Genomic DNA, 27,681 nt, shown 5'->3' on the forward strand with positions numbered 1-27,681 from the left:
ACAATTCCACTGACATTTTTTTTATGTTTTGCTAAATATTGATGAGTTGTTCGTGAAAATTCATCCGACTGATAAAAATCTTTCGACATTTTTTCCCGATGTATACAATTTTTATGATGGGTTTAAAAATTGAAATGTCATTAAAATGTCAATGATCGTTCAACATGAAGGACTTACACTTCATTCCATTTTCAAGATGAATAAGACAATAAGAAATTCCACAAATAATTTGACCTTAAGAGTAGCCAAGTACTTTTTTTTCTCCAGTGAAATGCTTTTGTATTTTTGTAGTTGAATATTAGAGCTTTCAATTGAGCCCCACTTGACCTTAAGTTTCCGGACATTTTATAATGATTTTATGAGTTAAACTTTACAGGTCTGAATTTGAATCGCAATATTGAACCGTTAAAAAACATCCTAAAAATCTGAAAAAATAATTCGAATGTTTACTTTTGAAGGAAGATTGATAAAATGATTAACTGCAATTTTTAAAAATTTCGAGCATTTTCTATAAATAATTTATAAACAATTAGTTTTCCACCATAAACATCATTTTTTCGGAATCGTAACAAATTTATTCTCATTCAGAATTTTCCCAGAAATTGATTTTATACCTAAACAATAAGGTGTCCGAGAGTTTAAACAATTTCAACTATTTATTTATAAACAATGAATGTTAAAAAAAACAATTCCGTGCAAAATAGAACTTGAATGACTCTGAATATTCATGAGTTTTTTCAAATTTCTCTCACGCATTCAATTGACAAATTTGATGATTGAAAATGTAAAAGATACTTGGATATCCTTAACTTCAATTCAATTTCACAAAATTGAAAATCCAACTGCACCTGTAACATAAATGTTAAAATAATTTCAATAGTACAAATTAAAGAAACGCAGATGGCCTTAAATAAAATGCCAATTTATCCTCTATATTAAAAAAAAACTATTGAATAAAAATTCAACAATTTTTTGCTGAAATTTCTTCATTCTTCCAATGACACGTGCAACCTGCAACCCCGTCGCTTTCTCAACCACGAAAAAAAATCACCTCTCCTGCATTACCAACATCATTTTGGACTCTGGGAACAACATTCTTAATTTCAGCATTCTGTCCCACCCGCGTAGCGTAATCCCAGACAATGCAGTTTGCGTGCGTGTTATATTCCAAAGTTAGTTCAGTAGATAATAAGAAAAATGAAGCCACGTGAATGAGGTAAACGTAACGTTTCAACCTATCAAAAGGAAAGCTGAAGTAATGTATACGAAGCGAGTGGGAATGAAGCCGGGCATATCCATCGCTGGCTTTACGGTACTTTCCAACGCGGCGTATAATGCCTTTCTTAACGTTAGGCGTGGTCCTAGCAACGTTGTACAGCTAGACGTCTAGCGATACATTGTAATCTCTACCCAGGTTACCTTGTACTTCCCTTTTCAACCCTCTGTATATTTCACTTCCTTTTCTCTTTCTCTCCTTGTTTTTTATTCATTGACTTTACAATGTACTTGCCCTTACATACTTGGCACGTACACGATTTTCCGTGCGAATTCGAGTCTCGTGCAGATGGAAAATGTCGAAATAGGGGATTGAAACGAGGAGTAGAGTCGAAACGAAATAAAAGTGATGAAAAAGAAAAAGGCATCGCAAATGTTTTTCCCCATTGTTTCGGTGTTTTTTCTTTATTCATTTTGTTTTTCTTTTAATTCTATTTTCATTCTCGCGCCTGACTTCCTCCTCTTCTTTTCGGAGGTTCTCGACACGGTCCATAAATTCTCACCGCTGGCTTTTCAGGGAGGCGGGAGAGGGTTCTCTCGGCCCGAGCTTGAGCCCGCGATGGCCTGTTAAGTACGTAAAAATTGTCCCTCCCGCGCGGGAAAAAGAGGAAAGGCAACGCTCAGTTAAATCCTGAATGACTTTCCTCTTTTTATGTTTCTCCGGGTAAATTGCTTTTTATTCAAGGGGATTGCACTCTATTACGAGGATAATTAGATTTTTTTTGTGAATCAACTTGAAGCTTGAATAGCCAAAACATTAGGTAAAATGAGTGCCCACGGGACTCAGAATAAAAGGTGATAAAACAATATATGAAAGGATAGAAAAGACGAAGAGGTACATCACCATTTTTTTCATCTCATTGCTCGCTCTGCCTTTTTTTCACTTACCAGGCATTTACTGCAGTCATGAATTTTAAAATTGTCCTCTAAGATATGCTCACTTGCTCGGCTTTTAACGGAAAAAGCGAGTGTGAATAGGTGATATCACGGTTTAATAATGAAGGTGTCGTGAGTGGGTGCTTTGCCCGGCGATTCCACACGGAAAAATATATAATCGAACAACAACGCGTCGTTAGAACTAGAACAAACCAGAATCGACAAACTCACATGAGTGGAAATTTTGGTCAGGTCCAAGTCAAGGCTGGATCAGGTGAGGCTTGAATATTGATCAGAAAGTGATATAACTAGATCAGTCCCGGTGCCGAATTGCCGATGCTGTTGAATCGGCCAAGCTTCGGCCTAGTATCGGTATGCCAAGTCTTGGCGATCCACTCGCGACCAAATATCGGCTTTGGACTGACATGCCAAGTCTCGGCGACTCCTTCACGGCCAAGTGTCGGCTAAACATCACATGGCCATTCGTTGAATTTCAAGTCTCGACCAATAATTGGGTAAACTTCAGATGCCGAGACTTGATACAGGTCAAACAAGAAAGACAAGTTAACCAATTCCAAGGGTCAAACTCTCATTAGGGTCACTGTTTAGCAGAGAAACCGAGTGCAATATTTCAACGGGCCAAACATTCACAAATAGGGGTAATAGTAAACCTACTTGTAAGGGTAGAAGGCTTTTATAGTGAAAATTAAAATCCATTGCATCAAATCCGAATCGGATCAAATTGGATTTAGGCAGCCTGGCCTCAGACTGAAATCATGCCTATCCCACGTAGGAAATGCCAGTGTTGGAGAAACGGGCCAAGCCTGGCACAAGCCTGAGCTTGCCATGTCTGGGCGCCCAGGCTTGGACCGAGGTTCGGCCATCCCTGGGGACCAGGGCTTGAGTCTCGAGGGAAGGGCGGGTAACCGAGCCTTGGTTGACAGATCTGGCCCAACCTTGGCCGGACGTTGGCATGCCGGAGCTCAATAACCGAGCCTCAGCCAGCGGTGGCCCGGAGCTTGGTCATTGGGCTCCAGCCGTTGGTGTAACTGTAAGGGTTAAGTCGTAAGGGTGAGATGATGAGAATGGAATCATAGGGGTGGAATCATAAGGGTAAAATCTGAAGAGTAAAATTGTAAGGGTCAAATCGCAATAATGGAAAGGGGCGAAAAAATCATAAGACTGACATTCTGAGGGTTGAATGGTAAGGGTGGAAACTTGAGGGTAAAATATTAAGGGTGTAATCGTAAAAAAATGGTGACATTGTAGGTGTTGAAGTCACATGTTACTCGCTAATTATTACGAAAAGAAGAAGAATCGTCATTCAACAGTAATCCTAATTGTTATAATTATTATTGTAATTAATAATAATAATTATTATTATTCATTATTGAATTAATTTACCGATTAAACTGTAGTTGAATCACTTAATATTTCTATCAACTGAATGATAACTATTCAAGTCGAAAAAAAACCGAGATGGAATTAATATGGACGATTTGAAGTAGAGGTTTTACGAATTGCGCGGTAGACTAGTGGTTAGGGCGTCGGATTAGTAGTCGTGAGGTCGTGGGTTCGAGCCCACGTTAGGGGGTAATATTTTAAGTTAACAAAATCGGTTTTTCAGCGATGATTGCGTTAGGGTTTGGTAGGTAAGGCACAATCAATACTAAAAATCATCCTAAAAAAATGTTAATTATTTTGTTTTTGTTATTATTGATAATTGCCATGAATAGTTTGGCAGCCAGTGCGGCACTAGTCGCATGCCGGTATTGATTTTTTTTCCTCGTTGAACCTATTACGAATGCTGAGGAGTAATATTAAATTACTTGTATTTCAATCACCCATATTATCATATTCATGTAATTAAGTAATGTTTAATTGAGCCTGGCCAACGACTGGCAACCAACGCTGGGCCGAGATGGGCGCCCAAACCTGGCCCGATGTTATCATTCCAGGTTTCAACCAAGTCCGGCGCGGTTCCGATTGAGGAACGGGTCCCGAAGTTCGGCAGGCCGGCCACCGGGCTTGAGCCAAGCTCGGCCCATTCGTTTTTTTCTACGTGGGTACCTGATCGGAATCTTACTCGTAACCCGGCTCCAGATTTTGAAATCCGATCTGCTGGATCAAAACTCAGGTCCTCATCAGGCGTCACCTGATTATGCCTACCTGACAAGAACTTGATCTGCACTCGCTTGCAGTTTTTGGAATCCGATCCACTGGATCAAAACTTGATCAGGTCTCATCAGAAATTACCTGATCAGTCGAATCTTACCAAAACTGGATCAAGTTCTAATTGTACTTCAGGGGACCTGAAGCAATTTCCACTCGGGTTATGGCACCATCCGTCCCTCCCCCCAAACATTAAATGAAAGCTGTTTAATAAATACATTGAGAATTAATATTAAAAATTTTATTCTCTAAAAATGGTTATTCAAATTAAGATCAGGTGGACCCGATCCAAACCTTATAATTGTTTGCTCAATTCGCCCGGTGAAAATTAAAATCAATTGCATCAAATCCGAATCGGATCAAATTGGGTTTGGGTAGCCTGACTTCAGACTGAGATCGCGCCTACCTGATCAGAACTTGATTTGAACTTGCCTGCAGATTTTGGAATCTGATTCACTGGATCAAAACTTGGTTAGGTTCTCTTCAGAAATGACTTGATAAGTCGAATCTTACAAAAAGTGAATCAAGTTCTATATAATCATACTTCAGACGGACCTGAAGCCATTTCCACTCAGGGCATGAGTGTGCACAGAGAGATGTGTTGAGTCTCCACGAGTCCTACTCAGTACACAGTTGTTTAATATTTTTTTCTCTTCATTTTGTTCTGAAAGTGACTCAAAGTAGGACACAATTATTCACGACTCGACACCACAGCGGCCATGAGAGTTATCCATGGAAATGCATTTATGTATTTGCATGAAAATTTTTTTCTCTCCTCGTTTTATTGTTTATTCAAAACCCATATCTCCAGTACTTTTGGCACGGTGAAGAATAAAAGACGAGAGATGAGAAGAGCCTGAAAAAAAAGGAAAAATTGTGGAAGCATATTTCTCTTGTCGGTGTCTGCTCCATAACATAACAATAAGCATCTAAAATATGCACGCCAGGAGGAAAATGTTGGAGCATTGTGCTGCGTATGCAATTGCATTTGTAGACAGACATATTCACGAAACAAACACTATTTCCACGTGAATTTTCGAACGAAAAATTTTACCCTAAAGAGAACACTGGCTTTTCTCTCAGTTGCAAGTGGCAAGAGAATGAAAAAAATTGGGCAAGAAAGAAAATGCGGATACAAAGCTCTTCCAACCATACCCACCTACTTCCTTCTGCCACCGCCACCGCCACCCCCCCCCCCCCCCCCCCCCCCCCCCCCCCCCCCCCCCCCCACCCCCCCCCCCCCNTACCGTACGAATATAAAACCATGAATCGCCAAGTCAACAGCCTGCAGAAACGTTCAGTGTGAACGAGAAAGACAGATGAGCGACGAGGGGGGAAAAAAACTCAGAACTTGGAGAATCGAGAGAATTGGCAATAAACGGTGGCAAATAAAACGCAGCAGTGGGGAGAGCGGCTGTGCCGAGCGCTGGAGCGACTCGTTTTTACCCTCGTTCCCTGTACTACCGACTTCTAATATTCCCCCGTCTCTTCACTGGTGTTCCAGAATACACGGGGATACGTGTGCAAATGGTGGCGCCCGCAGGGCCACTAGTTTTTTTTTTGCCTCGCCCTTATCTATATTTCACATCCCATGCTCTTCCCTCGGTTTTCTCGTACGAAGGTTCGTGTCTCGGAAGGCAGACGCGGCGAAATCCCGAGGGATCGCATGATCGTAACCCCTTCGGCCCTTCGCCACCCGCCGCATCAGCTCACCCACTGTATCATCAGCACTCAACGAGACTGACATGAATTGTCTTCCTTTTTCTTCTCGTCCTCCGTTTATTTTTCTCTATTTTGTTTACTCCCCCTTCTGCTTTTTTTAAACACCTCGGTGCGACGTTGCATGCAAATCAGTGGAGTTGGCGAGGGTGGGAGGGAGGGACGGGGGTCGCGTCACGATCGACGGCTGTCTCATTTCGACTGGCCACCTGGATACACTCGCGTCGTTTCCTCCGGTCGACAGTGGTTAAACATGACAGAGAAAGAGAGAAAGCGAGGGAGCGAGGGAGAAAGATCGGGACAAAGAGGGAAAAAAAATGTTAACGGGTTTTTTCTTTGACACAGGAATGCATTTAATGGAGTTTTACCGCTCAAGAATTTCCGCCTTCTTGTTTTCTGATTTTTATCCTCAAACGTCGCAATTTGTCGTTACGACTCTTTCTTTTCCCACAGCATCGGCTAAAATGACATGTTATTATCGAATAAAAATCAAGTGGAGTGAATGGAAATGATGGTAGAAGAAAAAAATGGGAGAGAGTGAGTAATGGTAATAACCCTGTTATTTCTTTTTGTTTTTTAATTCAGGAGGCAATTGGTGCAATGGGTTTAACGTGGATAACTCATAATTCAGTAATTAGGTTTAAGCACTTTATGTGACTCGTCTAGTTTCAAAGGAGCGTGTCTGACATTAACTGAGTGGATCCACTGGGCTTATTGTCAATGGTAGGTCGTTACATGGCGTTGAGGGTAACGTTATAAATGATATAATAGATATCGAGGAGGCCTTTTACCTGTGCTCCATGCTGTTATCTGGTTTGATATATAAACATGGGAAATGAGAGGTGGGGTTTTCTTGTATGGGTGGTGGCAAATTTAATCACTGGAAGCTTGACGAAAAAATGGGGAGATGGGAGAATACAGTGGAAGAGGAACCTTGACATGACTGATAGTTGATGCATGTAGAGAAGATTTTTATGAAATTGGACATTTTTTTCGTAAATTAGCATCTACTGTTGAGAAAAAATTGAAATTTCATCTGAGAGAGAAACAAGTGTTAATTTGCAGGATTATGTCAATGATTTTCAATGATCGAACGACTACAAAATTCTGAAATTTTTTTATTTGAGAAAACAAATCAATGGAGAATCCCTTGGACGTGGCCTTCCATAAGTGATCATGGTGGTGTGACGTGGGAGGTTTTCGTCCTCCCTTAATCAAGTTGCCTTTCGACTTGAAGACTATGCCGACTATAGTCTCGGTACGAGCTCACGGGGAGTTCGCCCATTTACCCGGGGCCGATTTGCCGATGCTCTTGAATCGGCCAGTGTCTCGGCGACCCCTTCACGGACAAATGTCGGCTGAACGTCAAATGGCCATTCATCGAATACCAAGTCTCGGCCAATAAATGGGGAAACTTCGGACGCCGAGACTTGATAAGGGTCAAACAGGAAAGACAAGTTAACCAATTCCAAGGCAGCCGATAAATTAACTTCTTCGTAACTAACAACTCCACGGTGGCCGAGTGGGTAAAGTCAAGGACTAGCAACCCGAAGGTTCCAGGATCGAATCCCGACGAGTTCAACTTTTCGCACATCATTATCAGCGGTTATCGGTTCCTCTAGGAAGGATTGTAAGAGCCGAAGAATGTAAATTAAATAATAAAAAAAGATGTATTAATTAATTTTTTCAATTATTAAAAATGAGTGTTGGGTGGGTCATGGGTGCCAATCATCGGCTGACGCTTGGCAGCCAATACCGGCCCAACGTTATCAAACTATTAGCTAGCCGAGACTGGGCCAAGGCCGATTGAGGATCGACACCCAAGACTCGGCAGCTCGGCTGCCAGTACCGGCCCAATCTGGGCCCGTTTGACTTTTTGTCCCCGGGTTAGGGATGTTTAGGGGAGGACTGATAAGAGTTTCTTCTGAATAACCGAACGCCAGTTAAAATAAGATTAATATGATCAACTGAGAATAAGAAAAAGTGTTTTTGCGGGGTGAACCTCCCCTTAGCCCCTCAAGTACGGGGCCCATATCGCGCGGTGTGTCCTCACCGGCCGGCGGCCTACCGTCTACTCGAATTCGCTGTTTAATACGCGACAATTTCTACACTGATGATCAAAAAATTATCACTTAAAATTTTATGATAATCTTGAGCTTTCACCAATAAGTCGTTCAATTACCGTATTGCTTCATACAGACTTTTCTGAAATTTTTAAGACTAATCTCAGTTCGTTAGTACAAACGACTGCCAGGATGGAGGATTGTCGGAAATTTCTTAATAATAAATCAGTCATTAATTGAATCGAAATTTCATTTGCGCCATTCGACAAGAGAATGTATCGAGTATATCCCGTAAAAATTTCAGAATTTTTTATAAGAATTAGCTCGATAAACGAGAGGTTTGAATAGGCATCTGGCAGCAAATTCAGTTCCGTATTGTTTATGTATTGAAGAAAAATATTAAAAATAACTTGAAAAAGAAAATCGAGTCGCATTGTGTCGATAATTTTATCTATTTCATCGGTAAATTTTTCCAATTTCGACGTTTACCATAGCACGAAAGATGATAAATTTTTATTAATTACGGAAAGGGTCCATGTGGCATGGACGCCGTACTTGAGGAGCCAAGTGCTTACACTGATAGAAAAGTTCTCATAAATGTAATTTTTCAAATGGAGAGCTTCTTAAATTCAGTAGAGTCTTCCCTTAAATTTCAGTGCCACAGAGTTCTAAAATTTTGAGATTTTTGCTTAAAAGAAGAAACTGTTTCCCTCTGTCAAGAGGCAGATTTCACTCTATATTGGAAAAAAACAACGCAAAGACAAATTTCCATTAAAATGTGGCATTTCAGCAAGTTTTACCAAAATTCTAGTGCTAAATGCAATAAGAGTTATCAAATTTTCTTTCACAGTGCCGGCCGAAAATCCAGGAAAGCCAGCACGTTCCCCAATTATGAACTCTCAGGGGTATTTTTCCCCAGATTCATCTCTCCATATCGAAAAAAAAATCAACTTGGAATTACGTTAATATTTAAAAAAAACTACCACAAAGAAAAAATGATAAAAACCTCTCGCGAGTGATGTCAAATTGGCTGACCTAATTATTGAGATCACTGGCCTCCCCCAGTCATATCCTCCGGCACTTCACTGCAGTACTCCTCTCTCGATCTGTAACTCCTTTCCAGCTTTCCTTGCATAACAAACGCAATAAAATGTAGATTAGCCGAGAGGGAGCGAGCAAGGTTGCTCGCATTCCTCGTGACTTATCCTCCACCACAACGGGATTTTAATAAAGCGAAGGGCAAAAAGTAAAAAAAATCCCAAGCCCAATAGCACGTCCACAGGCGTAAAGAGAAACACAAAATGAAAACACAATTGTCCAGTAATTGGCGCATGAGAACGGCGAGGCTGGTGAAAATCAACTTCAGTTTATCGAGAGAATCGACAAACTGGAAAAAAAAATCTGTTTTCCAAAACAAATCTACCCGAATGCACGAGACGAATCTATAGAACTGGTTTCAATTAATTTGTATTCGATATTGTCGAACAAAATTGAATTGAATTTTCCAATAATTGTTTGCCAGGTAATACCAATATAATTCCCATAAAACATAATTAGTAGATTGTACCCATTGTGATGACGATGTAAATGACAAATTAGCCTCAAGTGCGTCTATTTAGGTATTTAGGTGGAGATGATGGCATACACTGGGTACAGTGTACCGGTGCCTTCTACTCAGTCGTATCCAAGCTGAGTGGGTGCGCGTATAATTACTAGGCTTCCACGATATACACGTTGCGCTGTAGCCTAGTGTAACACAATAGTTGATGGAAGAAGAGGGAGACAGGCAATATACAGGCATAGTAACCGTCGATGCAATCAGCGTTGATATCTAACGCGGTGGTAGTCTTCCCTCCATTTAGAAGGTAAAAGCAGCTAGGGTCCCTCCCCGACCGTCTAAACATGTATAACCATATGCATACTCTGGAGTGGAAACCAACGCCACACGACATACATATCAGAGGAAAAATAATGAGCGTCGCGTTCTCTCTACTCATACCTTGGCTGTGTATATTAAACGCAACAGTCTACGTATCTCCAGGGCACTGTTGCCCCGTCTTCTACCTCATTCCCGTGTTTGTTTCTTCAAAGCAAAAAATCTTCATCCATGAGACTGTCTTTTTGTTCAAAAAGGAATTTGTCATCAGCTGCTTTATGGAGCACGAAGATAATTTTGGGAATTTTCTCTGTTTGGTTGCGAATGAATGCTTTTGTCGTCACTACCAAACTATAGGTACCATTTTAATTATACCAAAGACATGCATTACAACCAGAAATTATTTATTTGAATCAAATAAATAAGTTTATTTAAATAATGCCAAATAATTTTTTTAATTAAATAAACATTTTTATTCAATGTTTTGTTTATATTAAATAAATGTTTCTTTATTATGGAAACACATTGGCAGTGATGTTGATGCTCTTTCATTATGCCCATTTTCCTGTAAAATTCGACGTTTTCTTTTTCCAATTTATTGTTCATGATCATTCCCATTGCGGATCAGATTCTCACAAGTGTTGCGACTGATAAGAATAACGTGTCCCAATTTATCGAGTGTTAAATTTTCGTTTTGAACTAAATTATCATACTAAAGTGCTTCATGATAATGAATTATTCTAATGATTTTTTCGTAAATTTCTCCGGTTTGTCAGCGAAGTTTTCGATTTTTATCACTACTTTTTACGGCGTTATTTTTTCCCCGACATTTTTTCGCCTGAAAGCCGATATTAATTTGTTTGACAATTTTCCTGTGAACGAGATTGATAATCACTGTGAAACTTTTATGGATTTTTTTGCATGAAATCTACGCAATGCATTTTTTAAAATATTTTTGTCATCATTTTTAGCGTGATGGAGAATTAACAGCCTTGATTCTTCAAACAAAAAAAATTCTCATCTGCCAAAAAAAATTGTTTTAACTTTTCCGCACACTCCTTTTACCTTTGTGAATTTCTATTATAGTATTCTCACGGTGGTATAGTTTCTAGGATTTTTAGAGTGTTGGTTTTGGTCGAGGTAATCGGCTTATTTCTATTGATACTCTGAAGATTTGTTTTCAGTTTCTTTTGTGATTACTCATCTTTTCCATTGTTCGCCTCGGTCCATAGAAATTGACGATAAAGTGCGAAGCTTTTCATTAGCCTGGGATGCGTCCCGGTGATTTAATGAGATGATTTAATTGGAGAATAGATAGAGACGTGACTCACATAATTGGACGCCAATCTCTTTTTTTTCGCCTCTACTCATTTTTTCCAGCATTCTTCTTTTACTTCTCAGATACTTCTTTTGTAATGAACTTTCTTTTTTTTAATTCATACTCCAGTGCTCTCTCATTCATTATTTTCAGCGGAGTCGCATGGTAATCCAGGGAAAAATGCATTGTTGCATTAGTTCGATTTGTTGAACTGTTCATTGAACTTTCGAGAGTTTGGCTTTTGGAGCTGAATTTTTTTCCCCGGTTGAATGCCCCGCGGGGAATGGCTGGAATATTTCATTTGAATTTTATGGAATTTATTAATTGAAAAGAGCGAGAGAGCATTTTTTTGTGGATTTGGCATTTTAAATTGGAAAATTCACGGCTGGTATTGGAGGATTACGTGAAAGTCAAAATCTCTCAACTTCAAAATTTTCAGAGAGCACTTTTATCAGATGATTTTTAATGCAATTCTATAATTTATGGACATGGTTATGGTTATGGACGTTATGGTTCCGATAATTGGACGAATTCAGTCGTAATTAGAAATGTATGGCATAAATCATAGAATATTCATTTTCACAAATGCTCTATTATATTGTTATGAATGTGGATTTTCCCCTTTGAATGCATTCCATCCGGGGCGCCGTCATTTTTTTCACATCTGAATGTCTCTTCTGAAGTTACACCCCCGAAAAATAATTTATTCGAATTTTTGTTTATATTAAACAGATGTTTTTTTACTATTAATAAATCTACCATGGAGGCACCAGCATCCGAACGAGTAAGATTTTTCCAGTTGTAAAATGCGTTTTTCTCATTATTCAGATGTAGAATCGCCAAAAAAAGTAATTCTTTGTAACCTCAATATTATTTGCGTAAAAAAAGAACAATTTGATGTAACATTCATGCACCTGCGAATAATAGTAAAAGAAAATTAATGAGTCTGTCGAAATGTCTGTACCCGAACGGTCAAATAAATGGCTCTTGAATCAGTACCCGAACGACCAAAGGCCCTACCCGACTAGGAATTTGACTCGGCAAACTCTTCGGCCCTGATGCGGCATGCCGAGCCTGACGTTGGGTACTGGTGTGGTCAACCGAGTCCGGCCCAGATGAGGCGCGTTACGCGAGTTTCACGTTCGGGCCGGATAATAGTTGCCGTATCCAAGCCGAGACGTGGGGGCCAACTAAAATTATTACTAATCTTATTGGTAATTTATCATCAATTATTGCTCATTCAATCGCCACTCTCAAAATTGTTCCGACAAATTTTAAATGACACCGGTTCAATAATTTCATATATATATACACATGGATGATTCGACTATCCACGATAATTCTTAATAATGTAAAAAAAAGAACGTAATTATATGCTATCAAAATTGATCATCTGTTATTTATCACTCTTGACTCCCTAACGTATTTATCGCTGAGAAACCGATTTTTTTTAACCTAAAATATTCCACCCATGACTGGTTTCGAACCCGGGACCTACAGATTACTAATTCTACGCCTTAGCTAACTAGCCTACCGCGCTATTCGTGCATTTTGAAGTTCGCACTGTCTATATAAACCACGGTCGCCGCACATACATATTTTCATCATGTTTTTCAACATTTAAATAGTTTGATATGATATTATCAATTATAAATTCAGCCCCCCCTCCCCCTCCTACTTTCGGCAGACGTTCGGTAGACATTCGGCAATCGGCTAGAATTTTATCAGTGTCCACTAGTCCCAAGATGGAACTCAAGTGATGAAATCACCCTATTCGAGGGTAAAAGATCATAAGGGTTAAGCTGAAGGGTTGAAGAATAGAATCTCGAGGATCAAGTGAGGTCAATGAAGAATATAATGATCAGTATAGACGGATACTGAGCGTGGATTAGCAAAAAAAAAGTAAGACAATTATCTTGGTTACATGGGTGGAATGTGCAGTCCTAATGGCCGACTGACCCTAAATCAAATTGAAGGGGGGGGGGGTCTATGATGAGAAGAATATTCTTCCGATTTGTCTAAGTTGGGTTCGGCTGGCCAGATGGGGTATGCCTTATTGGGGCCTTATGAGAACCACATGAGGGGCCTTATGAGAACCCTATTCGGCATACCTGACAATACACGAGGCTCGCACCGAATTCGGTGGAGATGCGGTGAAGCCGGATTTGGTATGCCTTATCTGGGCCTTATGGGAGTCACATGAGGTATACTCTATTCGGCATGTCTAACGAAAAACGAGACTCGTGCCGAAGTCGGTGGAGGCTAGATCCGGCATGCCGTACATAAATTCTAGTCGGGTAAACCCGAACGGTGCAGTTTCTTCACGTATGAAAAAATTGTATAGAAATTTTCTATACGGATTGCCTATAGAATTTCTATAAGATTTTTGTATATGATATTCGGATATTTCTATACAAATTATTTTTATACCATTTCTACAGGTTTGATCCTATACGACCCACTGCCACATATAAAGAAACATTTCGTATACAGTGGCAACATTTCTCTACCTTTTTCTCTGGAGCGTTTAGACATCTTTCGTATGAAAACAAAAATTTATGTAAAAATTTATGTATAGAAATAATTCGTATAGAAATAATTGTATAGAAATAATTTGTGTCGACCTAATGTAATTCTTTATTCAATTAGTTATTTACAATTGTAATATTTTTCTCATAAAGTGTCGTCTTTGGTATTTGTTAGATTCTGCTCATTGCTCCTAAGCTTTGCCCAGTTTTCAGAGCTGCCAGTGCCTTCTCCAACTCCTCTACAGTGTAATTTTGCTCCTTTCTCTTTTTTAATTTTCCCCTGTAATAGATCAATCATTATGCAATAAATTTAATCCTTGGAACAATATTTTGATGAAGAAAAGGATGAGAAAATTTGGTTGACAGGTGAGGTTAAGTGGATCGTTCGAGTATAGCGATGTTCGAGGTTTCAATGCATCAGTACCCGAACACCAAATTTTCTACGATTGCGCGAGTTTCTTTCCCTATTTTTGGATTTTAATCACTTAATCGACCCCTTTTCTTCACCGTAAATAATGCTTTTATTCAGTTGTTGCCTACATTTTCCGTTTAATACACGCTACACCGACCAGGGTCTCTAACGAACTCGGTTAAGAGATAGCGCCTGAAGGTGTCGTGTCAGTGCAGTCCGTCTGAAAAATTAAGCTTGGGTCGAACAGATTATAAATTTCTGTTTCTACCATAATTTAATTGAAAGTAAAAAAGGGAGGAAAACTATATAAAAATTTGAAAATAAGTCGTAATTAGTAGTATGCGTTCGGGTACTCCTACCTTGACGGTAAACAAAAATTGGGTCGAATGATTCTAGAGAGCTCAAACCGTCCAGATTTCACGTTTCCTGGATTAGGTTCATACAACCTTTTTTTACTTAGTTGGCCTGTGAAATCATTGTGGAAGGTGGTGTCGGGAGCACTCACCTAAGGAATAATGACAATTTTTACATCCCAAACCATGATTTCGAATAAAAATTCCAGTCGCAAGGCATTCTTGCCTACTCAGCTAGATATTTAGCAGTCTTGGATCCTCAAAGCTTATGTTATGGGTGACTAACTCCAAGGAAATTTAGAAGTGAAATAAAAGAAAACAGTCACCGACATAAACTGACTTCTAACGCGAAGTGAATTTAAATGAATTTAAGTTTCAATCTTAATGACTCATGGGAATTTAATTTGGATAGAGACAAGGTTGTTTGAATAAAGTAAGTGAACTCAAGATTTTAGTTCAAAATGACTTTGCAAGTCTATATTTTAAAAACAAATGAAAAAATAAAAGGCTCGGGATACAAAATTAAGTGGTTCAAAAACTTACGTTTTGAAAGGAAAACGATCGGTATAAATCGTGCCATACTAAACTAATGCCGCACTGATTTGAATGAAAAGAAATCATGTAAGACTTTACAATGAAATGAGCTATAAAAGACTAAAAAAAAGAGTCATGAAAGGCTCAATAGAAATGAACTGAAACGGGTTTTGACTTCACCCGTGATCTCATAATTGAAATTGAGACCAAAGCTAAAAGACTATAATCAAGAGACGGTTAACTAAGGACTACAAGTTCAACCAAGGAAAAACCCGGAGTGCAAATGGTTTTATTACCTACACTGAGGGTGTGATCTCGGATACTTTTGGAATTTGGCCTCGGGACCAATGGTGTACGACCTTGGTCCAGAGTTTCCCTCCCCAGACTCATCAGTCCCAATGTTTCATGGTTACTCCATCCCCTTGCAAATTGAGTTATTCAAATTTTCGTTGGGGCGTGGGCGGACTTTTCCACTCGCAACTAACCAATGAGAATAGTTTCAGGAGTCCAAATTCCTCCCATTATAGGCAGGGAATCCTTAACTTCGAAAATTTTCTGAGTTCAGTAAGGCGAACCTTATTAGCCTAGTGAGAAACACAGGGCTGGAGCTGTGTGACTGACCGAAACTAAGGCGGATGTTACAAAAGATCGTATGATTTAGGTGACTCTGGGCGCTTAAGTGACCAGCCGCGCATATTCTATTCTATTCTATAAGGCAAACCTGATCTGACCATGATCAGGTCCGGGTAATCCAACTTACGACCCTTAGTCAGCGACGTGCAGTCGCCTGCAAGCCATAAAATATACAAAATATTGCCAGAGCCAAACACTTGAAGAGTGTTTGGCGGCTTATCATTTGAACTTTATTTTTCGTTTTATGAATTTTCCCGGAAATTTATTCAAAAATCTTGTACTAAAGATAGTTTAATTTGTGCAGCTGAATTCTGGACCCGTGGGGAAATAATTATCTGGGTCCGTCAGAAAAATATTTAAAAGAGAGAAAAGATCTGGTAGTTTCTAGTTGTTTTCAAATTGAGAGAAAAATTTAATGAAATGTATTTTTCGACAGACGTCACTTATTTCAATTGGGATAAATTATCAAAAAATCAAGACAGGAGCTGAGTGAGCGGTATATAGTAGCCGCAGGCAACTAATGCCATTGAGTATTGTTCCTATTTTGCTTAGTGCCTGAGCTCTAGTTAATAGCTGTCAAAATAACAAAATCTCCGATGTCGGATAATTTAATAAAATACATGGAAATATTTTTTCATCTCATTAAAAAATAGGTTATTAGCCAATAAACAGAACTTTCAGCGATTTTTTTTCAAACTCGGAACATATCAGCATGACATAGCGAGAACATTTGTGAAATTTAAATTCTCTTCATTTCAGACGCACTCAGAGTGCTAGATTTACACATTCCAGATTTTCAATTTTGTACATTGATAACAGGTATTATACCAGGTATCAATTTTCCAGGTCATGAAATATTATAAACACATCACTCACTCATCTAATGACCGCGACATTATTCAGCGATCCATAAAATATTGCTATCTGTAAATCGTTATTACCTATAGTCTTTGTATATTATTCAGCACGAGACTGAAGTGATGTAATCCCCAGAGTCATCTCTCTAATCAATAAATGAGATGACAATTATTGGAAAGCAAAAAAAAAGTTTTGTCCCCAAGGATTTTCACAAAAAATGACGAGTTTAATAAATTCTTAATTCAGTTCTGTGATTATGAAGGGCTCGTTTTATTCACTTTTACGAGAGTTGAAAGCAACTGACTCGAATTGATTATTATGTTGAGAAATAAAGTGAATAAAATGAACTTAGGGATATCAAACTATTGTTTCGACAATTTTACTTTCGAATTTAATTCAAGACTTGGATCGAGCCTTGGCTCAGGCCTTGTTCGAGCCTTAGAAATTAAGCCTCAGTTCGGAGTATCATTTTGGGGCTGAATGAGGGCTGATTCAAGCTTGAACTCCAGCCCTGATTGAGAATTTTCGAGCCTTGGTTCAGGGCTTGATAAACCTTGTTTCCATCATCAATTCCTATCCGGGAACTTGACCCGTTCTCCATCTCTTATCAGGGATCGACTTGAATCGTTTTATCACTTCGCTACTGATTTTTTTAATAGAAATCTAGGTAAATTTTAGTATTAGCACAAATTTCCCTCACGTTTAGAAAATTATTCAGAGCCAGCGGGTAAAAAATTATCTTGCATTTTTAGAAATTAACTGTGCTCCATGGTTATGTGATTTCTGTAGTAATTTTTCTCGAATTTTTTTTCCGTGCTGGGTTCTCAAGTAAAAACCATTGGGGACATTCAAATATCACGTCACGTGATTAGGTGGAGGAGAGGCGGTTCTGTGATTTATGACGACTTGTAATGGAAGAGGGGGGGGGGGTTACATAAGTTGTGATATCACTTCATAATTAACGAGGACAGCTTGAGAAGACTAAGTCATCAATGCAATAACCCGAGCTTCTGAATACTAGAACTAAGATTGCCTAAAAATAACAGAAAATTTACCTTGATTTAAGCGTAGCAAATACTGGCTTTCAAATAAACATTTCGTAGCAGTAGAAGTTTTTCCACCAATTCTTCGAGAAAACTTTCTTACAAAAAGTGAAGATTTCATTTAATTCTCGTAATTTTTTTCCATAGACTTTATTACTATAGAGTTCAGGAATGCAGAGATTTATACTGAAAACTAGAAACTATTTTTCCTTGAGGAACCACTAAAAAAATGCAACAGTGAATTTTCAACCTCCTAATGACGTTGGAGAATCATTAAACCATCACTTGAATTATTACATCACCACGTAAACTCTAAGACGTCCAATAAGTCAGCCAGCTAAAGATACAAATACATATGACAATCATCAAAAAAGACAAAAACGCATTTCTCAAAAAAAAAACAACGTCGTTAATTCAAAATCAAACTTCCACAATTCATGACTGATTAGAGGGAAACGCCCTCTGCTCGCTCCGCTCGCTAACCCCCATATGACCCCCATGAACCTTATTCTGACCCCTGTGACCCTTCATCTGACCCTCCATTTCTGACCCTTAATTTTGAATTAATTTCGAGTACCAAATTTTCATCACCTGAAGTCGATTTGGATTTTTATAAGACCCTTAGAGAGTGATTCTTAGGTTCTGACCCCCATGACCCTTATTTGGATCCTTAATCTGACCTTTGTGGCCCGTAATCTGATCCTTGTGACCCTTATTCTGACCCTCTTGACCCTTACTCAGATCCTCATAACCCTTAATTTGACCCTCATGACTATTATTTTGACCCCCGCGACCCTTATTTTAACTCTTGCGACCTTTAATTTTGGAGTCTTAATTTCGAGTACCAAATTTTCATCACCAGAAGTCGATTTAGATTTTTATAATATAGAAAGATAATAAATTGAAAAACGATAATACAAAAATAATTTTAATTCCTCCCATGACACCGAATGCAATCAGTACCTCACAACCCGAATGATAAAATTGTGCTCTGAAGCTAACACCTCTCACGAATTTCCCAATTAATCCCTAAACTAACAATTATCGAAAAAACAATGAAATTGAAATTCATTGGTCGTCATCGTTCCCCGATAGAAATCGATAAACCTCTATTGCTCGTAACAACCCGTTAATACAATCAATAGGTCTCAGCGATGCCAGTGAGTTACGTACCTCATTCTCAATGTCTGTCGTTTTAAAATTGACAATAAGGAGACGGTGGAAACGTTGGCTGGAGTAATAAACGACGAATGCCGGTAGAAATAAAGGGCAGGACGTCAATTGTGATTGGATTATAAGCCCGCGGTATAACGCGTGCACTATCATCCACCTCCATAGTTGTGGGTATTAAAAAAAAACCGAGGAATTCGCCGACGTCGAGGGAAAAGGAGCCGTAAGACGCTCTACGGAGGAAAAGAGAGGTGCAATGGAGTAAGAGAGATGAGAGAGACTTTCCCCCATTTATAGTTTTACGCTTGATACTCGTTCGAGTGGAAAACTCCGGCTGTTCTTCCTCCTCCCGCCCCTCAATCCAACTGCCGTGCTTCTTCCTTCCCGATTTTTTTTGTCTCTACGTCTCGACTTCTTTTTGGTAATTCTCCTCGAGTTTCTTTTTCTATTCATTTCATTGTCTTTTTGCTCGTCTCGTGGTCTTTGTTCGTCTTATATTCGCCAATAAATTGCTACAGTCACTCGCTCATCCGTACCACTTTCGTTCTGTTTCCAGGTGTCAACCCGTACAGCAACGAGAACTGCTGCGCTTATCTGCCTGGCTTTTCTCCTCGTTGGGATTGTGAATCATGCGGAAGGTAATGCATATTAGATCATTACGTCAGTGATTTTACAGTTTTTACTTCCTTCATTTTTATGGATTTTTAGTTAATTGAGTCATTAAGTGGGGAAGGATTCTTGTAGCTGGTTATTTATGCAACACTGGGGAGAGGATGATGAGCGTGGGGAGTTGAATAATCAGGGATGTGTTATGGGTGAAAATATTTGAAAACTTTGAATTGGGCTTTTTCACTTATTCATTCCAACTTCGAAATTCTACACTGAGAGAAATCAATTAGCTCTGCCGAAAATTTGTATGTTTCACGTGAGAATATTTTATGGAGTTGAACTGTTTTTTTGAGGGAAATTAACCAACACAAAAACAAATGTTTTTGTAAAAGAACTGGGCCAAGAAAAAGTTTTGTTTGATTCCTACTGGGAAGTCGAAGTTTTTGAAAAATACATAGAAATAAAAAAGGAAGCCAAGTCAGGAATTTTGAATAAATGGTCATCAACACTTCAATAAGACATCAACATTTTGAAAAGGGTTCAGTGTCCATTTAATCCCACCGTCTCCTACTAATTTTTCCTAAATAATCAAAAAATTGTTCGCATTTCACTGTCACTTAATTTAGAGAATTTTTGTCCACGGAATGAATACATTTTCGGTTACACTCGGAGAAAAATAAATACTTTCGTTTCGAAATTAACTATTCATGGACATTCAATACTTGATCACACAATATTTTCGACACATCTCACTTTCGTCATATTCCAAATAAACCGATAACCTTACAAACAGTTCATAATAGTTATTTTCATCACAAGGTCCACAAAGTATTTTCTGATGAATGTGATTATAGGCCTCGCCTTCGGCTCGGCCTACAAAGCCACATTCGTCAGAAAATACTTTTGGACCATGTGATGAATGCAATTTTTCGTCAGAAGGCCCGTAAGCCGCGATCAAACCGAGCGAAGCGAGGTTAGAATCGCGGTTTACCGGGTCTTCTCACGAAAACTACCTTTATGTCCGAGGTCCGCAGATGAATATAGATATGGTGGGATGAAATTCGAATTTTCGACGAGAGAAAACAAAACACCGAGTCGATTTTTTGTTTCATTCTAATAAGTGATTTAACGTGAAAAAAAACATTTCCCGTGGTTCTCCATAACAACATTACAACCTACATTCAAATGCACTGGTGGCAACACTTCAACGTTGGACATGAGGCTCAGCTGGCCCGGCGCTGTCATCGTTACAACTTGATTCTCCAACTTTATAATGTGAATCGCGAGAATGTGAATATCAACCCGTTGTTATGCGCGTATCTTTTTTACTGTTAATCTACAAAATACCATAGTTACACCGTTGAAAAGCTCATAGGCGATTTATATAATGTAACTAACGATACTTTCCCGATTTGTCGTCCCGTTTTCATTATACCGAATGTAAACCATTTAGAGGTGATGGAGGGGGAAGTTCTCTCTTATATAGATACGTGGTGCGCTCGGCCTGATGTTTTGCTCAGTCGGTCAAAACTTTTCTTGGCCGATACGCTACCGCGTATCTCGATCTTGATAGAAGGAAATTTAATAACTTTCACCGATTTGCATGTGTTAAATCTGTGTATTGAAATTTACGTGTTATTTTGACCGGTAATCGAAAAAAATATCCCACATATTCAAAACGTGCTAATCCCATTCAATTTAAAAATTTCCCTTGGTCTATTTTTTCCGGGATTACGGCTGCGTCACGTGTGAAGTTTTTCCACTTTGCTCTTCTTTTCCATAATATTTTGTCGATTATTCATATTCCAATGAATTAAATTTATTTATTCATCGCCGAAAGAATTCTGTCTCAGTGTTTATTGGACAAAGACACTACTCAGTAACATTCACTTGATAAAGTCGGAGCCTCATATAATTCTCTGTAGAACGAATGTTTTTAACCGAACGCCATAAATGTCCCACGAGAGCAATTACTACTACGAAAATTAACATGTTTTGGTGGAAACCTTTTTGTCCACAAGTAAATTGATTCAACACGACAAAAGGTCTCTTTAGGGGAACATATGATTTTTCGACAGAAATAATTTTTCTCTCTCAGCGTACGTTTTCACGAAACCCATACCCATGAAGCTAGATATGTGTAAAAGCCCGAGGGCTGAAACCATGTAAAATAGTAAGTTGACAATGTACACTCTGCTGCCTTGCTGTACCATTAACGTTAATAAAAATCTTTAGAAGTTGAAAAAAAAATAAAAAATTCGTTTGGACTCCATTTTGTGAATTCCAACCCACATGGAAAAAATATATACACAAAAATATATGTCACTTATATCGACTTGCATGTGGCATACTTTTCGGCAAAAGATGCAATGTCTGTGACACAGACATCGGCATAATCGCAATTTTGAATTACAGTTAAATTTGAAAAAAGTCAATTGTTAATATTACTTACCAATTTTTGTATTCTAAAAATAGCCATCAATTTAAATATTCAAATTCCGAATAATTTTATCAATCAATAATTGAGAAATTGAATTACCAATTATTATATCATGTTTCAAATTTCAATGGCGATAAATAAATCTAAATTACTGTAAAGTGCAACTTCTCATAATATTACTAAAGTAATAACTGATGCCGATCTATGCTGCGATATATGTTGGATATATGTGTGTACATATATTCCACCGGATATATCTAGTATATATTTGGTATAGAAGGTGGATATATTCAATATGTAATTCCTGCAAAAAATCACTATATCTCCTTCATAAGTTTTGGCTTATATGTTTTTCTACGCGGGAATGTAATGTTCTGTACGTTCCAGGGGGTTTGTAGAATTGTAGAAACCCCGAGATGAGGTGAATATTGAATTGAGGCGTCGGAACGAGTATTCAATAAGATTTTGTTGGGCAAGTACACGGGCAAAACATAACAGAATTTTTCTCCATAAATGCAGACAAAAATTACCGTGTGGTATAGTGAAGTGCACTCAAGCTCCCGGTGCCGGCAAAAATCTAGTACTAGCATCATGAAAATTCATTACAAATCCGGTGAACATCCGTTGGCGCGTCGGCAGAAATTCTCGTCTACTTAATAACATTCCCCAAATTTGCAGTATTTAATTTAATATTATCGCACCGGTAATATTGCATGGATTTTGTGTACAAAGTCATGATTTGAGGAAAACCTTCTGATTCCTTCTGATTTGAGGATCCTTCTGATTCGTAGACAAGCGCGCTATCCACTGGGCTACCTGCGAATTCTTAGGATAATACATTTTTTTCGGGTATAAAAATTCAACTTGTGTTAGTGTTATTTTTTTGATATCCTAATTAAACTTCCTGAACTTGAATAAATGATAGGCCCGATGGATTTATGAATTCAGAATCGATTGATTAATTAATTATAGATAAGGATAATAATAATTATGTAGCCTCGTGCAGAAAGAGCTGCTTTAGGCCTGGTCTGGGGTTAGCTTAGATAACTTGGTGGAAAATTATAGCTATATTTGTAGATGATGATAATGTTTTCACCACCATTAGCTAATGAGTATTGATATAAAAATTGAGGAGATTAATCAAAAGTAACTTTAATTTTCGAGGTCTTGCTGAGCCCTGAATAAGCCTTGACGTACTGAGCCTGAATACTGAAAGCCTGGACTAGGCCTAACTTGAGCCTCGCCAATGGCCCCTTTAATCACCCTCATTTGAAGCTCAAGTGAACGATGAAAGCAAGCCTATCCCAGGCCTGAATAACTGAGCCTCGCCAACCCTGGGCTCATACAAGCTTGTTCTCATCGTCAGCCTATGTAATTCTTGCCTGGGCGGGACTCAAACGAGACTTCACTTTAGAGGAATCATCTCACTCTAAAACAAAATGAACATTTTCGTGACTGTCCCAGCCTCAAAAGGCATAGCATTGTCTCCCCTTTTCAAAATTCAAATAAAATTGATCTTTTCTCGTTCTCTCATTTTTCCTATTTTTAACGTGCACGAGACCGAGACCGAGACTGAAACCGACACCAAACATAAAAACCAGAAAAAGTGAAGACTGACGAAACAAATTATCTCCAAGTCATGACCAGAAGAGACGATAGTATGCCTTTTGAGACTGAGACCGTCCCAAAAATTTCCATGTTTTTTCAGAGCGAGACGATCTCTTCAAAGTGAAGTCTCGTCTGGGTCTCGTGCGCAGCTCTATTTCCTCGTGTTGAATCAATTTACTTGTGGACAAAAAAGTATGTTTCCAACAAAACATGATAATTTTCGTAGTAGGAATTGTTCTCGCGAGACATTCATATGCCTTTCTGGTAAGTACATTCATTCTACAGAGAATTATATGAGACTCCGGTCTTATCAAGTGAATGCTATTGAGTAGTGTCTATCTTATTTTTGAGGTTTTCGCGGCCATGATTATTGATATCATTGGCTTCCAGATGGATGCCGCGTTTGGTTTCAGCGTTGCGCCTGAGTGCACTTCTCGTTGAATTTTTCTTTAATGCAGCCCGCTCAGCATTTTTAGCCCGCAATACTTGACACTTTCATTTGTTTACAACTAAGCTTTCAGGCAATATCCGATAATGTTGAAGGGCTCGTGGCATTACTACTAAAAATTTCTTACCAGTACGAGAAGAATTCGCGTGCTACTCAATGAAATTTCCAGTACCAATACTAGAATTTTTCCCTGGTTGTCACTTTGCGCTCCTTTTTCTATGCTAGCACTAGAATTTTTTTAACGATTTTCTCTCCATGCAATCTGTTCTACTCTTCGCGATACATTTCGCCCCAGAGCTATTTGAACTGACTTTACCATGCGAGCACATTTATTTTGCTGGTATTTTTGTGTTCACGTATATACAAAGCGAAAATTAATACGTTAGCGTACTAGGATATTAATTCCATTTTATACGAATGTGAAGTTTACAGGCCAAGTCGAAGGTGACATTTGTACTCACATTCATGGAGAAGGAAGTTTATGCCCGAGGAGTCTATAATATTTTATATCAGCCTGTGCGATAAACTCGACTTTTTGCAGAGACTAATATAAAAAATATTATTTCTGTGGCCATAAAAAAAATAATAGGCGGTATATGTGACACATGAATACCTAAATAAATGCAGAATGGAAAAATCACTCGAATTGTAGAGGTACACGGAGAAATTTTCATTAAAGTTCATCTCTTAATTTTATTCATCTTGCACTGAGAGAAATTCGCTAGAAAAATTGTAGCGCTAGCACGTGAAAATGGGCACAAAGTGACAGTCAGGGAAAATTCCACTGCGGGCACTGAAAATTTAATTGGGTAGCACATGACTTTTTCTCGTATTAATATGAAATTTTCACAGAAATCCTTATAAATTGGACCAGAAAAAAGACAAAAATTTGACTTATCAGTGCTACAATTTGTTATCACCAGTAGATTGTGTTTTTACAGTAGTAGCACTAGAATTTTTCTAACGAATTTCTGTGTGTGGCACACTTCCCTTGCAGGCATATTTTTCAAAACTATAGTGAAAAGTGCAATGAATCCAGTACAAATTATAATATTGCTACGAAATTTCCAAATGCTAGTGGGGTCACCATAAAGGTCCCTGCGATTTTGTCCCCTCCGTGGGGATTTGCAGCCGTGTCATTAACCGTTAGTGCTTTCGAATTCCGGGTGACTGCCCATGGAACAGAATTCACACGGAGACGCATCTGCAGAACCAATTAGATCCCAAGATTTTCCCCCCAATTCCGTAAGGCTTCATTTTCATCACGCGGCGTGTGTAAAGTGACATTTTATGCACACTCCGCGTACGCAAAACCCCACTTCCCCCACATTGTGATGAAAAATAGGATTCGATACTCGCGGGAAGAGTGTTTTTAAACTCGTGGGATTATATCACTCGCCTTCGGCTCGTGTTATAAACCTCCCACGAGCCCAAAAACACTTCCCCGCAATCGTATCGAAATATAGTATTTACGCACTAAAAATTCACTTTACGCACGCTCTTGAACTTTACGCACTCGTGCATAAAAACAACCACTTTACCCCCACTATCGTTCCGAATAGTTAACTCGGCAGGTATTACAAAATAGGATGTGTTACACGTGCGTGCGAAAAAGTGGGACTTTACGTACTAGTAACACAACATACTATTTTTTTATACCTGCCTCAAAAGTGCACTTTTCGAAACGGTTTATTGTGTGTAAAATTGAGAAATTGGGACTTTTTTACGATTTTTTCACTCGTTTTGACTCAACCAATTGGGGTGAAATTGAATCCACTAAACAAATCGCATTTTTATCAATTAATTTTTTTCTGGGAAAAACTACGTCCAAATTCATTTTTTTACCAATCTTTCAAATTTTTCACCATTTCGACATTTTTTTCTCGAAAACTAGACGTGTTAGAAAGATTTTTTCAAAGAAATATAAAATCAGCATTAAAATATCTATATAATGGGGGGTCGGGTTCGGTTTCGAAATCGAATACGTCCGAATTTTGTTGAACCGTGTAATTGCTCTCCCTCCAACATCGAAATATTTGGCTCAAGAAACAGATCATTCATATAAGACGGTGCCTTTTCAGGAGAAAAATATCTTTTGTAGAGGGAAGTTTATCAAGAAATATTTTGTCCTTAAGTTACAAGATGGCTATCATCTCCTTATTATTATTTCATTTAAGAATTTATTTTTTGTCTATGATTATTGAACACCCGAAACCACAAACTACGATCTCTCATTTCATATAAAACCAGCATTTACTGGGATTAAAATATGTATGGGAGCATCGAATAACAAAGAAGTAGTGCTAGAAATTACATTTCTTGCTTGTCCAGAAATGAATTTTTTTTTGAAAAGACAATCTATTTTTGCAATAAAAATGTTCAATATCCTCGCGAGCTTCGTACGCTTAGCACAAAAAATTCTTTTTTTATCTTTTTTAATAAACGATTTTTTTGGGGCAAGTAAGACTTGCTTGAGAACTTTGTTGTTTTTCTCTCAGTGTAGTACTGAAAAAATCGCATTCTGTAGCATGAAAAATTTTAATGCTGTTGAGTAGAATTTCTGGTTCTTGATGGTAAAATTTCTAGAAGTTTCTGGCAAAACTTCTGGAAATTTCTGTGAAAATTTCTTATTCATTTGGAAAAAACCCACATGCGCCTTTCTTCTCGTGCTAGTTCACTAGAATTTTCCAAAGAAGTTTTCTCCCTGTAGAGCGGCGCTAAAAATCCTAGTAACTCACTACACTGCTCGATTACTATATTGCAAGTTCAAATTTTAACTCGAATTTTTCTCGTGTTGGTATAAAAAAATAGAAATATTATCCCTGATCCCTGATTGAAAAAAAAATTGAATCGATCTAAGGAAATCGACTATTGAGAGTTTTGGAAAACTACTAGGGCCAAACATTTCGTTATTCTAAAAAATTAATCGAATAATATCTTAGAATATTATTGTTGAATAAGAGTTATTTAACACTCTCAATGTGAGAATTTCATTCATCTCCACATAAACGCGTGGTCTGACACATCGTGATTTTCACACGTCAATGTCCGAGTATATCTCGATCCACTAGAGTAAATAACAGCTCAATTCCCACTCAGTACCAATAAAAATCATTACAGCAAATTTATTCCCTGGATTCAACTAAAAGGACATGAAAAATATAAAAAAAATCCCGAATAATGTTATCGTGATCCAATGAAAAAAGTTATTTCCTACTTTATGGACATGATTCACACGTTGACAATGCCATTCAGTGCTCCTCTGAACCTTGTAGAACCCTCATCATAAAAACTGTTAAGACGCCATTCACATTGTGCTACAAACTCCATATATACTCAATTTCATCTATATAGCCATCTAAGTTTTATGATCGAGATTTGCAGGGTGGTCGCACCCCGTCGATGTAGTTCTATACCCCGAGATGAAAGAATAAAAAATCGACCGGGAAAAAAAAACGAAGAATGGAAAATAAAAGAGAGAGAAAAAAAAAGATTTGCAGGGAAAATCCCAAAGTAGCCCATAAACCATTGCCTTCTGCGAATTATATCAAGGATTTATACTGCCATAACAATATTTGTGTTGTCAGATGAGGTAATAGCTTCCAACGGCCAGTACAAAACGACCTCACGTTGTTTTTCCTCAATTTTTTCACAACATCAATTCACCCCTATTCCGACAGAAAAAAATTAATCCCCCAGGAGTCATTGCTATTTTCCATTCCACTACAACACCCCCCCCCCCCCCC

General features: G+C 38.3%; 1 protein-coding gene across 1 annotated transcript in view; it reads left to right on the forward strand.

Annotated features, from left to right (window-relative positions):
- The window catches only part of LOC107048353 (probable chitinase 10), a 94,884-nt gene that overhangs the window by 39,857 nt on the left and 27,346 nt on the right, over positions 1-27,681 (forward strand). Inside the window, exon 2 of the mRNA XM_015271495.2 lies at positions 19,387-19,468. Within this exon, the coding sequence (XP_015126981.1) occupies positions 19,387-19,468 (82 nt within the window). The remainder of the gene's footprint in view (positions 1-19,386; positions 19,469-27,681) is intronic.

Source organism: Diachasma alloeum, unplaced genomic scaffold (genome assembly GCF_001412515.2).
Source record: "Diachasma alloeum isolate Michigan unplaced genomic scaffold, Dall2.0 Dall_scaffold_00187, whole genome shotgun sequence".
NCBI classification, from domain to species: domain Eukaryota; kingdom Metazoa; phylum Arthropoda; class Insecta; order Hymenoptera; family Braconidae; genus Diachasma; species Diachasma alloeum.